Source organism: Gavialis gangeticus, unplaced genomic scaffold, assembly GCF_001723915.1.
Source record: "Gavialis gangeticus isolate Ggan-Ray unplaced genomic scaffold, GavGan_comp1, whole genome shotgun sequence".
Classification (NCBI taxonomy): Eukaryota; Metazoa; Chordata; order Crocodylia; family Gavialidae; genus Gavialis; species Gavialis gangeticus.
Window position 1 is genome coordinate 2,464,922 of NW_017728982.1, and position 15,112 is coordinate 2,480,033.

The following is a 15,112-nucleotide window of genomic DNA, read 5'->3' on the forward strand; positions in this document are numbered from 1 at the left end:
AAGCCATCTGGAATAGGCTGCAGCATGCGGTTCAGTGCTTTGTCTGCCCCTTGGAGTGGGTCTGGGTAGGACAGGAGAGAAAGGCAGGCATGTGTGGCAAACAGGAACAGCGAAGGAGGCAGGGGGGAATCCACTTGTCATCATTGACTGACACCTGGATCAGAGCTTCCATTGACACAGACTTTGCCCTTTGGAGAAATTATAATCCAAAAATCAGGCCTAATTGTCACATTCGCAATAGCTTTTTAGAGAAGGAATTTGCAATCAGAGCAAAGCAGCCCTTTAAATTGCTGTTCCATGCACTTTAGCTGACCACTTTGTTACCTCCAGATTTACAGAGCACCGGATCTCCAAACAAGTGGCAATTAACATTCCTTGATCGCACCATGCCGAAGCCTGTGTTCCTCGGCTTGTGTTGCTGTGGCCGCAGGTAGGCGTCACTCAAGAGCAGTCCTTACAAAAAACCAGTAATGTCTTCTGGGGCCATTTCCAGCTTTTTGTCAGCCTACAAGCTGGAGGGTACCTGCCACCCCTAGGGCACCAGTGCCTTCCAATACCTGCCCGGGTCCAGGGTATCTTGGTGCGCTTGGTATGTCAGAGTCAAGTCCGAATGTGTTGGGTGGTGGGACGAGGTAGGGGAAGAAGAACGGTGCTTTGTAAGATAAGGAGCTAATTTTTGTTTGACTGGAATCCAGAATCTGTTGATACCTGGTAAGATTCGTTGGAAGAAAAAAACCCAGCAAAGCCAGGAGGAAGTTGGGGGAATTGCCATCCTACCTAAACAACGCAAAACAAGACCCACAAAAGGCACAAAAGCAAACACATTCAGCACAGTCTCTGTTTCTTGGGAGGGCAGTCTTGAAAAAGAAAAAAGGGGGAAAAAAAGCATTTTCAGGCACTGGATATTGTCCCACACAGTTTGTAATGATTTTCCAAGACTGATGCACTTGGGTTATTCCCTGCACAGTTCAGAGCAGCTGTGACATTGGCTTTCTGTTGTTCTCTTGGAAAGGAAACCAAGCCACAGATTAACCAGCATGCATGGTGCAAATTCCAGACATCAAAGAAAAGGCGAGTCTGGAGCAGCCATCAAAGGAAGCAGTTGCACAGAAATCAGAGTAACTTTCCCTGGTAAACAAGTTCTTCATTTCCCCCTCAGGCTGTAAATTATCCCCGTACAGTATCCATTGTGAAATTCTGGGGTTTTTGTTTTTTTTTGTTTTTAAATAGGTCCCTCCAGGTAGGATATTCTCAAGCCTCTCAACAAATTAGGAATTCAGGTATCCCTCAAAGTAAAAAGCACTTGTGGTCCTAACTCACTCAGGTGCTTTCTAAAGTCCTACTTAAACTGGGTACCTAATTCCATTAGAAATGTGTTTTCAGATATATATTTTTAGATCATTTTGCATGTGAGAAACAGCATTTGGAAAATGTGCGCCCCAGATCTGAGTCTGGAAAGGGCCATCTTTTGCTGAGTTTTAATTAAGATCCATTTGAGTGTTTTCTTGTGAGTTATGGATCAAAGAAAATTACAGGCTTCAGAATCGTTTTTTTCCCCTCCCCAAGTGTACCAGCGACTCCAAGAACTTTTTATAAAATGGCTCTCAGCCATACCACCTCGGGCCGTGCTTGCTCCAAATCCCCTCCCCTCTGGTGCCCTGGAAGGGGATAGTCAAGATAATTTGAGGCTGGCCCTTCACTTGCTAGAAGCACGCTTGCTTGTAACCACAGGATAGCAAAGGCATGATCCCTTCTCCAGTGGAGACAAGGCACTTCGGGGGAAGCTAAATGAGGCCACCCATGGTCAGGGGTGGGGTTTTGTGCCAGCTACCTACCTCGTGGCAAAAAGTGAAGGTGCTTTGTCTGGGCTTAGGCTTTCTCAGCAAGAGAAAGATCAAGCAGTCATGATTTTGCTGATTAAAAAAAAACACCTTTGTGTCAGTGGAAATGCCAAAGCTTTGAGTGCTGCAGGAAATAGTGCTGATAGATTCAGGTGGCCTGCTGCAAATCTTGCCCCAGCCACCGTGATGCTGGGAGCCTGTGCTAATGCAGCTGCCAGCCGTGCGAGAGGGAGAAAAGATGGTGGACTGGTAGTTACGAAAAGCTCTGCAGCACTTTTCGGTAGAGTGGGCTTCCTGCTTTGGTCAGCCTTGCTTCTCTAATGAGCGGAAGAAAACGGATTTTCTCCCAGAGTGGAGCCCTTTCTATGCATTTCCCCACCTGTTGCAGAGCTGCGCATGCATAGTTGCAGACAACAGGACTTCTGCTTTCCAGCTTCTGCGGCTGCCCTACAGAAGCTCAGAAACGTGCGTCTTGCTAAGCTGCAAGCCCCTTAGTACCTGTATACCCCCCTCCCCGCCCCACCGACTCTTCCCCTCTTCTTAGCCAAGAGGTAATAAGACTGTTACTGATTAGTTAAGCAAGACTTGTTCAATTGTTAACTTGTCCCGTCTGACTCTTCACAAGCATCCTGTTACGTGCTAAGATTATCTACTCCTTAAGCAATGCAATACCATTGCAGGCTTGCTGGGGTACCGTAAAACTAGCAATAAACCAATAATAATAGGGCAGTTGTATTATCAGGTATGAGAGGTTCTTTCATGAATCACGATCGATAGCCTCCCGCACTGTGAAGTATGCAAAGAAATTAGAACAGAATTGCAAGCAGTCAAGTAAACGGACAAAATAGGCAGCGGTGCCTTATTCTGGCCTCTGAAACTCAACATGTTAACTGGTCCAACCAAAAGTTCGGAAAATGAGACTTGGTCATCCCCAGAGGACGTTGAGAGTGGTTTTCCTGCCATCAGCAAAACAGAGTGGGGTTTTTTTGCCACTCTTCCTTATGTCCTACTTGTGGAGTAAGCCACTTCTTTGCTAGTAAAGAGCGGCAAGGTCTGGCCCTTTGTGAATTTTGGAGATAAATACTGCTCTCTGAATGTGGAAAATACTATTAAAATGAAATCTCTGCAAACAAGCCTCTCATAATGTGAATTAAAACTTCTTGGCAATGCTTTTAGATGCCAAACCGGGTCTGACAAGTAAGTGCTGTGTACCCAGAGTCCAAGCAACACTTTCATGCTTGATTAATAGTCGCACTAGCAAATGCACGAGCGTGTGCCATGGACGGATGTGCTACCATGCATCGTGTTGGTTCAGAAATACCCAGTGGCTCTGTCTGCGGGAGCTCTCATGTGAATTCAGATCATTCCACGAGGGTTGTTTGGGGAAGGGGGTTGTTAAGTATAATTTTAGAAAGGAAATGAAGCAACAAAATACATTAAAAGGCCATTAAGGAGTTGGATGGAGCCAGATACCCCGAGAACATTTTACATTCAGCCTTTGTGGCGCTTTTCTGTTTTCTTGTTGTGTAGCCTTGGGAAGGGAGGACGAAAGGAGAAGTCTTGACACCTGCCTTGTTGTAGCTTGTGGGTTTAAGTCCCAATTAATTGAACACGGGTCTTTGTCATGTTTGCAGGAGCATTTATAAAATATATATATACCCATGGAAACCATTATGACCTCTGCTTGTTATTATGCCAGGAGACTTCTTTGTGCCCAGTTATGTTAAAAATCAGGCGTCTGCGTGTGCTGCCGTACCTTCAGTAATCCTTGTTTCTGGTGAGTGCAAATATTAATTGCACAGTATGCAGTGAAGTGATTAACATCAATGTAATTTATCATCGGGAGGTTTCTAAACAAATAAATGAGTCGTTTTGTTTAGTGAGGTATTGACCCCTTCCGAATCCGTGATTTAAGGGGGGGGGGTGCGCGTGTTTTATTGTAAATATGAAAGACATCACGATCAGCCAAGTGTTCAGTTATTTGATTTTCTGGGGCATTAGCCGTTCTTGTTCGTGACATTTCCCAGTTGGGTTCTTGTTTGCAAGCTCATTAATAAGGTTTTCTCTGAGGAATGTTGTTGGGAATGAAGAACATAGAGTAGGGCCTGGACTTGAGGCTCAGCAAGCACACAGCGGCAGCATGTAGTTAAATGTTTAAAATGGGAAATAATTATACACAACGTCTTGGAGTTCAAAGACCTCTCCTCTCTCTGAGAACCAAGTTTTATGTTTTGAAGTAAAAAAATAAATAAAATGTTTTGGTATACGCAGCCCCCAGAAACCAGGTAAGTAGCCATTTCTTTGAACATGCATATGCTTCTGGTAGAGCTGCACTCCTGTTATGTTATGGTTGCCTGTAATAGGATGCCTAATTGATGGCAAAGGTTGTAGAGTTTACCATCTGAGGAAGTACCTCTAATAGCGTAACAAGCTGCTTAACGAGAACAGCATGCTATACATTAAATAGAGGAGAACAATCTAAATAACATCAAGGTGGCCATGCACAGGCAAGCTAGACATTCGGAGTAAAGGTTTGACACTGTTCTGAATACCTGCCATTGTGCGGAAAAGAATCGGCAAAGGCACAATGGGATAAGAAGGCCGGAGCATCTTCGCTTTGATTTTTCCCTTTAGTTTGCGTTCCCGTTACAAGTTACATGCTTAAAAATCTCTTCTTGTTATTTCAGAGAGGGCTTCTTAAAAAAAAAAAAAAAGGATCTGCTTCGTATCAGAAAGGCTTTGCGGGACTCATCATGAACTGTCAGTCAACCGTTTAGCCATTCATTGGAAAACAAGATCCGTTCATTTTGACAGAGCTGTCTATTTTGCAAACTCCTACTGATATTTATTCACAACACGGGCCGTTGCATTGGTACTAATGGGTGCTCCTAGCAATAGAAAAGCTGAGTTAAAAAGACCAGCTAGACAACCAGCGCTGCCAACACACACACTTCTGGGCTGGGATAGATCCCTGTGCTATGATGACATAAATGATCTTAGTACCCTGCAGAGAAACATTAGTTTTCCTGACCTCTTATATATGTTTAAAAAGTATGCTGATTTGAAAAGAGATAACTCCAGGTCCCAGCCTATGTTTATGTGAAGAGCACCTGCAAAGCTTCACATTAAATACCAACTGAACTGATGGCTTTTTTATTATTTGAACAATCAAAGTTGTGTTTCCCATAATTAGCTTACATAGATGTTTTTGCCTCTGATGTTTTTGTGATGTTTCCCACGGAGTGAAACTGCTGAAAATCACATTTCTTTGGACGTTTTGCCTATTAATTTTATTTGTTAGTCAAAACGATTCTACCCTGTGTTATAAACAACAGTCCAAAATCCAGAGACTTGGAAGATGAGCATACAGGTAATACCTCTTGCACATCAGAAAAGAAGGGGGAAGAGTACCTGGAAGAACGTGCTGGCTGAATTTGAAAATAAAAATGAGGGAAGGTAGAGGAGGGTAGGATATAGTCCTTGAGCTGAAGGTATCTTTCCGAGGAGACCATCTGTCATAAATCCAGTGGGGCCACACTCATTAGGGATTGAGACGATCAATTAGAAAAAGGATTTTTAAACTTAAAAATTGCATGACAAACGCACAATTTTGGCAGGGGACTTCCTAACTGAGTCATCAGAAGAATTGTTTGGCACAAGATCTGGGATTAAACAAACATGTTGAGGCAACAAACTCCCTTTCTCTCAGCACCATTAGAGAAGAATTCCTCTTTGTCTGCGTTTCCTGGTCGCTCTGGGAAAATGTCAGCGTGTAACAAGTTTGGAGCAGAGTTAAACCCTTTCAGTTTGTCCTGGAAATGTGTCCCTGTCTTGGAGAGCAGCACACGTGTTGCGCTATATCTGTGTATCTGCTCGGAGACGCAGGTGTCATTAATGAGCGCAGGATTTTGCATTGAAGGGGAATCAAAGAGCATTAATATCTGTTCTTGCTCTGTGTACGTACACACCATGAATTTCAATGCGATTTAAACAGCTTGTTTGTTCATTTGGTTCATTTTTGGAGGCGGCATTTGGGAAGAAAACCTTTGGCTGTGCTCTGACTTCAGTCTGATGGACTGTATCGTCCGTGAACGGTGATTAGCCGGCTGCTTTTGCCAGGTGGCAAAGGTCAGAAGTGGGCCTAGTTTTTGCAAAGCTCTCATGAGCTGGAGCAATATTTCACAGGCTGTTGTTGTTAAATAATTGATGATTGCATGTCAGTACTGTTGTTGTGTGTTTAAAGCGGGCCTGTGTCCTGCAGGGGCATAATCCTGGGTCGTACACCCGGTATCACTTGCACTGAAACTCCTGGAGAACGGGGAGCAAGCGGAGCACGTTGACTCAACTCCGCCGTGATTGACACAGCCCCAAAAAGCGTGTTCTGTACTTTATGAGCATAATGCAGTTTTCTCACTCGCTGCAGCTGGTAATCACTCTTGCGGACAGTGAAATTACTGTATACACCCACAGAATTAAACTTATTGCACTGCCCTCCCCCCTTATGAATGTACTGATTGCATTTCTGCAGGGAGGTTGGCGGGGAAAGGGGGAAGCCAGCCACCCTCGCACCCTCCACTCCCCGGGTTCGACAGAAAACGAGACTTATAGTTAAGTGGTTAGTTGCGGGCAAAACTATAAATCCTCTTTGGTGCCCGGTAGCAGCCTTGTTGGCTGCAAAGAGTCCCAGAATTAAGCCACAGAGCCTGTGCTGTCCTGCCTGGAGGAACACACGTGTTGGCAGAAACACAAGGGTCTCTCCGGGTTGGATATGCCTGGGGCGAGAGACTTGCCTTGCTGCTCCATGTTCTGTGCATGGAGGAGCGTTCTGCCCCAGGCAGCAGCTGCGGGGCCTTTCATAAGTGCCCAGTCCGTTTGCGAGACAGCATTTTAAATGCATATATAACTTTGTCAGGGGAGCTGGCAGCATCTGTCCCGTTGGGTGCCCCTAGCAGCTCCTGTGGTTTAAGGTGAACTCAATAGTCAAGTGTGATTCCTAAGCAATGGCAGGCCTACAGTTGGGGAAGTGCTGTGGGAGTCGTTTGAGATGAAAGGAGCTATATAAACGTAAAGCATTAATTAAGGGCAGCCGTTTCAAAATAGATAATTAGAACAAGAACATCAAGTTGCCTTTGGGATAGTTTGTTTTGCATACAGCCCTGTTGAAAAGTAGCCAATTTAGGGATGGAGAGTGACAGCCAACTGGTACAGGCTGTGCTAAGCAGCAGGGTAGGCAGGGGAATTCATAGCCCAAAGTTTCAGGACAAACACCAGACTCGGAGAGAGCTGCACGTGATCCTGAACGTACGTGCACAAGCAAGCAGGGACATGCTGAGATAAAGAAACCCAGTCCCGTTCCCCAAATTGACAAGGTGTTATGATAAAGGAGAGGAAGTAGATTTTATAGACTACTGCAAGACATCGGACTTAGTCTTGTGTGACACTTTGATTGATTAGTTGGCAATGTGCATTATCAGTAAAGCATATGTTAATTTGATTGAGTAATGAAGAACTGGTAGATCCCTAATTAGTCAATGGGGAATCATCACAAATGGGGCATGTCTAGAGGTGGGGGCCAGAATATGCAGTTTGGTGCCATCCCAAAGTTCCTAAATATCCTTCACGAATCAAATCAAAGTGAACCTGAAATCACTGCCGCTTAAAATTTGCGGCTAACCCAAAGGATTGGCAGAAGGGTATGTGAGGACAGGATAGGGAAGTCCTAGAGAGTGGTCTGAGTCTAGGTAAGTGTTTTAATTGAATACAGCCAAATGCAGATTTCAACACATTGGAACAATGAATGATAGGTGGGAATGTTCCCTAGCAAAGGATCCTTGGCGTCCAAGGAAACCAGCAACTCGGCCTGAGTTCCCAGTGCCCAAAAGGGGCGAGGGCGTGCTTGGATGGACAGGTGTGAGCAGGATGATGAGTCTACCTCTGGAAACAGAGCTACTGGGTTGGTGCTGGGACCTTTGTGTAAATCTTCCGCTTGTACTTCTAAAAGGATGTTCAAAGCAGAGTAGAAGCATGGGAAGTCCGCAGATACAATTTGGGACGAAAGTGGCTCAGGAGGAGAAACTTGGATCCGAGTGTCTTGTTATTCTCTCCAAAGGGAAAAAACATCTGGGTACCAAAAGGGCTTTTTGACAGTGACTAAGGGAGGGCTGAGAGTCCTTGCCACAAGACCTCTTCCACTCAAGGCAAGTGTTGTTTCTGCAAGGGGCCTGCTAATGCATACACTGGGCTGCACTGGTTGGCTTACTGGGCTGCATTGGTAGGTGTGTTGCCAGTAGGTCAAAGCCAGTGATTTTCCCCCTCTATTCAGCACTGGGGAGGCCATTTCTGGAGTCCCATGTCCAGTTTTGGGCCCCCCACAACAGGAAGGATGTGGACAAATTGGAGAGAGTTCAGCGGAGGGCTACAAAAATGACTGGGGGGCTGGGGCACAGGACTGGTGAGGAGAGGCTGAGGGAACTGGGATGATTTAGTCTGCAGAAGGGAATACCGAGAGGGATTGAATAGCAGCCGTCTCCTCCCTGCAGGGGGGCTGCAAAGAGGATGGAGCTGGGCTGTTCTCAGTGGGGGCAGACAACAGGACAAGGAGCAATGGGCTCAAGTTGCAGCAAGGGAAGTTGAGGTTGGATATTAGGAAAAACTTTTTCACTAAGAGGGTGGTGAAGCTCTGGACCACGTTACCCAGAGAGGTGGTGCAGTCTCCATCCTTGCATGTTTTCAAAACCCAGGTAGACAAAGCCTTGGCTGGGATGATGCAGTTGGGGCTGGTCCTGCTTGGAGCAGGGGGTTGGACTAGATGTGACCTCCTGAGGTCCCTTCAACCCTCATTTTCTATGATAATCAAACACAGACTGTTGAACTCAGTAAGGTGAAACCTGTTTGGCTTCTGATGCAGTGGCGGTCAGCCTAGACGATGTAGTGGTCACTCCTGCCCTTAAAGACTACAAATAGATATTAACTTTTTAAAGTATCTTCTGGCAGAGACGATCTGGAAGCGGTGTGATAGGTGACATAGGCTCTTTGGAAAGGGGAAGCGTTTGGGTTAGTTTTATAAAAAAAAAAAAAAACCAAAAAAAAAAACCCAGGTGTTGACAAGGCAGGAAACAGCATGGTTCTGTATAATGGCACAGAGAATTGGGACCAGGCTTAGGGCTCAACTGTCACGCCGGTCAGCATCGCAAGCATTACAGACTGCATTGGGGGTATGTGGCCAGGCAGGCCAGCCACGACCGTGCAGGAACATCCTCATTGACTTGGATGCTGCAGGCTTGGTGTTGACCTCCAGCAATGGGCAGCGTGCCCTCTGCAGCCAGGAGGTGAAGACCGATGCTTGGGTCCTCTTGGTATGCTTTGAGTTTGAAGATGGATATTGGCACCTGCAGCCCAGGGACGCAGGCCGAGACCAAGCCAAGTGCACCCCAGTGCCAGCGAGGAAGAGCTCCTGAGAGTGACGGCATTATAGCTTCATCGTGATGATCTAGTTGGAGGAATCTTCAGCTTTTTGGTTGCTCATGAAATTAAAAACCTAGGTTCGGAGGCTGGGGGGAGACAGACCTTGTGATTTTTCGCCTCCTGACTCAAAGATCATGCAGTGTCACGCCGGGTCCGGCACATGTAAACTGTAATCAGTCAACAAGGGGAAAGAGCAAGCTTTGGCCTCACCTCTTTTAAAAGCAGCTTTTTTTCCTACTTTTTCTGGCACAAAATGTGCATTTTTTAAAAAGAAATCTCATAAAATCCAAAATGGTTTTGTAATAAGTTTTTCAAATTGGTTGCTCCTGCTGTGTGACCTTTAGACGGCTGGTATTTAACCTTGTATATTGCTTTAGCTTTTGAATTAATTTAGCTTAATAAAGGGGCCTTATTAAATTAGTGGACCGTTCTTAAAAAAAAAGAAAAAGAAAAAAAAGAAAAAAAAAAAACACACCCGCTAGGAATAAGTGTATTAGGAAATAGCTTCAGATTGCTAGATCTAATTGACTATCAATGGCGTAATACTGTGGTCAAGATGCATAGAATTGCTTTGTTTTTATGTAGAAATCCTACCGTATAATGATATAAAGATGCTCCCAGTTTTGATCTCGGGGTGGTTAGATGGCACTGAGTAGCAAAAGTCTGTTCACTGTTGGCCTCGTGCCTTACCGTGCTATCTGCGGTATGCAGGAACTGCCCCGGAGGCTAGTTCCACAGGTCTTGTTAATTAAGCGATTCTTGAAATGTGGCCATTTTAAATAAAATATTGAATAACCAATAAATCGTTGTGGCAGAAGTTCAAAGCTTCTCTAACAATTGAACCAACCTCAAGCTGCTGCTTAAAACATCTAGAAGCCCCCCAGTTGAGCTTCGTCCCCCCAGTGCCGGGCATTGAGCAAACCCATGAGGCAAAAGTCTCGCCAACCACCCTAAAATACCTCTCCCTAGGCAGAAAAAGAAAGAAAATCCTTACCTCAAGGAGCGAACATATTCACTTTAAGGGTAAATTGCTGCATTACAGCCTTATTAAAATGTCAGGCCTTCTGAGTATCCAGTTGGCCTTTCAGTCCCATCCTAACTTTGAAGTACTTTCTAATTTCATAAAGGCCTTCCATAATCATCAGTTTTTCAGAAATCCAACTTAGTGGGACGTTCCACTGTGATATTTCTGCCAGAAAGGTTCCTTCCCCATGCGTGTATTTATGTTGTGTTAATAAAACCCGGAGCACCAGCTCTTGGAGAGGCAGGCAAAGGTTTTATAGTAAGTACGTAATTTCTGGGACGACAATGTATAATAGAAAAGAAGAACAGGAATAAGTTGGCTTTGTTTTTGTTAATAAAGAGTACATGGGGGAGAGTCCTGCTTTACATAATTTTGAAGTCAAACAATCAATAGCATATACTTCATCCCGGAGACGGCAGATCTCTTCAATGTTCCCATTGATTTGCATATATAATTGGCAGATGGTAAACAACTCATTAGAAACACTAAAAAATTATCTAATGACAACCAAAGTGGTGCAGCAAAAAAGCAGACAGCAGCACAATTTGTTTTGTGTGCAAGTTGCTTGGTACTGGGTGTTGGCCAGGCATCCTTCATGCTCTCGCACGTGTGTGTGTATCCAGCATAGCGGGGTTGTGACATCTGACTGTGGTTCCTCTGTATTGCCACAAAACAAGACTAATAAGCAGATAGCGCAAAGAAAAAACAATTTTTGACTGGGGACAGATTTAGCTTGACCGCAGTAGGAAAAATATAAGCCTGACAGAAGCAACGCTTGGCTTGCTTGCAGCATTGGGCGTAGTTTAACTCTTTCCCCTGCACCGAAGCATTGCTAAGCTTTCCAAGCTGCTAGGGCTCTGAAGGACTGCTTGGGTTGCAAAGCGGTGCACAGGAAGTTCAGTTGCATATCCCAGTACTGCTTTTGCCTTTCCTCGGTCTGTTTTGCATGTTCGTACCACAACGCATTGCAAAGCTAGATTGCCACTCTCAGACTTGGACCTTATTTCCCCTTCCCGTGTAAGGGGAATCCATACCGACGAGTATCTAACTCAGAACAGATGCCTGTTCCTATCCACACTGGGATGGCTCTAGTATTATGAGGCAGAGTTGAGCCATGAGCCAGATCCTAACATACTCCTGGTTGGCGCACAATCATAGACAGTGAGGGTTAAATGGACCTCAGGAGGTCACACCTAGTCCACCCCCCTGCTCCAAGCAGGACCAGCCCCAACTGCATCATCCCAGACAAGGCTTTGTCTAGCCAGGTCTTCAAAACCTCCAAGGATGGAGAGTCCACCACCTCTCTAGGTCACCTGTCCCAGTGCTTCGCTACCCTCCTCGTGAGAAAATTCTTCCTAATATCCAACCTCAACTTCCCTTGCTGCAGCTTGAGCCCATTGCTCCTTCATCATCTGCCCCCACTGACACCAGCCCAGCTCCATCCTCTTTGCAGCCCCCCCGCAGGGAGCTGAAGGCTGCTGTTCAATCCCCCTCGGTCTTTTCATCTCCAGATTCAATCAGCCCATTTCCCTCAGCCTCTCCTCACCTGTCATGTCCCCCAGCCCCAGTGCCATTTTCGCTGCCGTCCGCTGGATTTCCTCCACCTTGTCCACATCCTTTCTGCAGTGGGAACCCAAAACCGCACACAGGATCGACTGTCCTGGTTATTCAGGATTGGCTGACTTTTCTCAGGTCATATCTGGAATGCTTGCAAGAGTTACTCTTAGATATTTCTTTTGCAGCTCGCAAGCATTAAACCATATTGCTCGGAAGGTCAGCTGGTGTTTTCAAGCATGTTAAGTTTTATATTTTCCAGTATAGAGTGATTTTGTGTCTTTAAAAAGTTACAGTTGTGCATCGTGACCTGGTAAACCAGCATATGGATGCCATTTTTTTTAAACCCTGGCGTCATGCCTTGTGGTTTCATAGCTGCTAGAGGGATCAGTGATTGGGATTCGTTTATTAAATGCATTTGTGGTATAGCTATCCCAGGAGAGGATTTACTGGTGTAGTTTATTCCATTGCTGAAAATTATGAGGGTTTAAATTGGTTAAACCCAGCCATGGATTTTTTTATTTCCATTATTCCATAGGAAGCATGTTAATGAGTTAAACACTGTTAATAAAACGCAACAAGCCAATAGTTTCAGCAGTAGTGACTCTCGAAGGAAATAAAAACGTCTAAAGTGTTTCGACCTTTATGCATACTGATTTTTTTTTTTTTTTTTTTCCCCCTGCCTTCCCCTATTTCTTCCAGTTGAGTAAGTTTCTAAAAAATATATATGGCTTAATGGCATTTGTAGCTTTGGATTGATTTTTTTTTCGTGCTGATAACATTTTAGCTACAGTTGAAATTGTGTTTTTAATCTGTATTTTGGTAGTTGAAGGCAATGCATTTCTTATTAATTGTGGACTCCAGCCTTTTTCCTACAGGGCCTTTCTAAAGGATTTCTGAGCTGCCTCCCTCGATATAAACTCTTTAATCCCCTGTGTTTGTTTTAGGATTTACAAGAGTTTCATTTGGACTAGCTAAAACCCTGCCTTGTTCAAACAAAGGCAGCGGCATTTGATTTCTCTCTGTCTTCCCTAACAGAAGTGCTTCCAGTAGAGCCCAACATACATTTATATGCAGTGGCACAAAGTATTGTCATACAGTAATATATGATACATGATAAAATGTATCAATTCTGAGCACCACAAATATCTCTGGTTTCACCTCAGCATGAAGGCAAATGAGTTCCCTTTAGCTTGAGTGAGTTGGGAGATAAACTTCACTATTACAAAATGCATTTCCCAGGAAGCGTTGGGGCTGCGCTCGGAGTAGGAATCTCTTATCTATGTGTGTTACACATTTTGGTGTTATTAGTCTATTTAATTTGAGAAAATCTGGGTTTACTTACCGAGTAGATGAATGGGATGGTGGGGGAAAGGGAAGAAGCAGCACTTGGGGTGTCGACGCATCTGATTCTGTTTAACGAGATCATTTATTAAACATCCTTTTTTTTTTTTGGTCACGCAGATAAGCCTGAAGTGCGGGTTTCGAAGAATTACCCGGTGCAAGGCCTAACAAGAGAAGGGGAGCCCCTTGAACTATCCTGTTCCGTTTTTGGAAAACCACAGTAAGTTCAGGTCTCCCCGGGTCGTCCAGCCCTGCTCGTGTCAGGGTGCAAAAAAGGGGGCACATGCATGCCTTAGCTTCTTGCTGTAGAAATAGCCTGCCTGAGACTGCAGACAAAGTAGTTAAGCCATAAAAACATGGAGGGATGAAAGGGAAATGCTTTGCCGATCTGGAGATCAGCCCAACTATGAGACCTCGAACTGGAACTTGTATCACTTTGAGTAGAAGAGAGTTCACAATAGTCGTCTTTTATAGTACGACTCTTCCTGATTTTATTTTTGAGAGGGGTTTGCAGTGTAGACATAGTTGGGATTTTTTTCCTTTGGGATCCTTTGATTCAATTTAATATATGATACAACAGGACAAATTCAGAGATTGTCAGGGGCTGGAAGGGACCTGGTGGGTCATTGGGTCCAGTCCCCCTGCACTAGGCAGGAGAAGACGACTGGGGTCAAGTGACCCCAGCGAGGTGACCGTCCAGTCTCCTGTTGAAGATTTCCAGGGCAGGCGACTGCACCACCCCGGAGGGAGCTTACTCCACAGTCTGGACACCCTGACTATGAATTCAGACAGCAAAGTTTAAATTTTCCCCTGTATCTTTCTTGCTGTTGATTTTAATTTAAGCCCTGTAGCCCTAGCCTCTTTTCAATAATGACTCTTCTGTTTCAGTCAAATATTTGTTCTCCCACCCTAATTAGCCTCTCAACCTATCGTTTATGATAAGCCCTGCCCCTCACCTCCTTGTTTTCTTCAGGTTCAGTACATCCCTCCACACTCCCTACAGCCTGGCTACAGCTTCGGTAACATGTCCAGAACTGAACCGGCTTTTCCAGCTGTGGTCTTAGAGCCATCTAGTTGGAGGGTTTTACCCCTTTGTGCAATGCTAGGAAGTATAGGCAGCTGAGTACTATGGTGGCCTTTTTGCTGCCATTTTGCATTGTAAATTCACATCTAATATCCTGCCACACCACAGATCTTATGCCCAGATCTTATGCTCAGCTGTCTTAGGGACGGACACTCTTGCTCTGCTCTGCATCCCAGGATTTCCAAGTGCTGGGAACCGCTGAGTCTTCCAGAAGTGAAGTGAGGTAGGCAGGAAGCAGCGCACCCATTTCACAGATGGGATACTGGAGCAGGCAGCCCAAGGAAGTATAGACACATGGTAGGGTTAGGTAGGAGTGGAAGTCAGGACTGGTCAGAAATGCAAAACTTCTGCTGGTTGAAAACCTTCAAGATTCTGCTAATGTTTTGTTTTGCCTCGGGATGAAAGTAAGTTTTGAAGTGGGCATTTGCTGACGGGGACAAACCAGGTTTTGTCCAAAAATTCCCACTAGTGCTATTATCAGGCCAACCTCTAGCCTAGTCCATATTTCTTCCTGCAGCTTGGGTACAGAGTAAGGATGTGGCTGCCTGATGGGAATGTGTTCGAGCAAAAGTTGCATTCAGATCCTTACCTTTCTCCAAGATTTAGCTTATGGTTTAGCCAAAGAAATCCCAGACTTTCCTTCAACTCCATTTTTTGCTTGCTTGAGGGGGTGGTTCATTTTAGGGGTTTTGTGAGTTGGGCTTGCTTTGGTTTGGTGAGGTTAAAGGGCAGTTACATCATAGGCTACAAGACTCATCTTTCTCCCTAAAGGCAAAACCAACTACAAAAAAAAAAAAAAAA

At 44.9% G+C, this 15,112-nt stretch overlaps 1 protein-coding gene across 1 annotated transcript in view; it reads left to right on the forward strand.

Moving 5' to 3' along the window:
• Window positions 1-15,112, forward strand: part of CADM1 (cell adhesion molecule 1) — a 226,651-nt gene that overhangs the window by 170,129 nt on the left and 41,410 nt on the right. Inside the window, exon 7 of the mRNA XM_019511795.1 lies at window positions 13,348-13,447. Within this exon, the coding sequence (XP_019367340.1) occupies window positions 13,348-13,447 (100 nt within the window). The remainder of the gene's footprint in view (window positions 1-13,347; window positions 13,448-15,112) is intronic.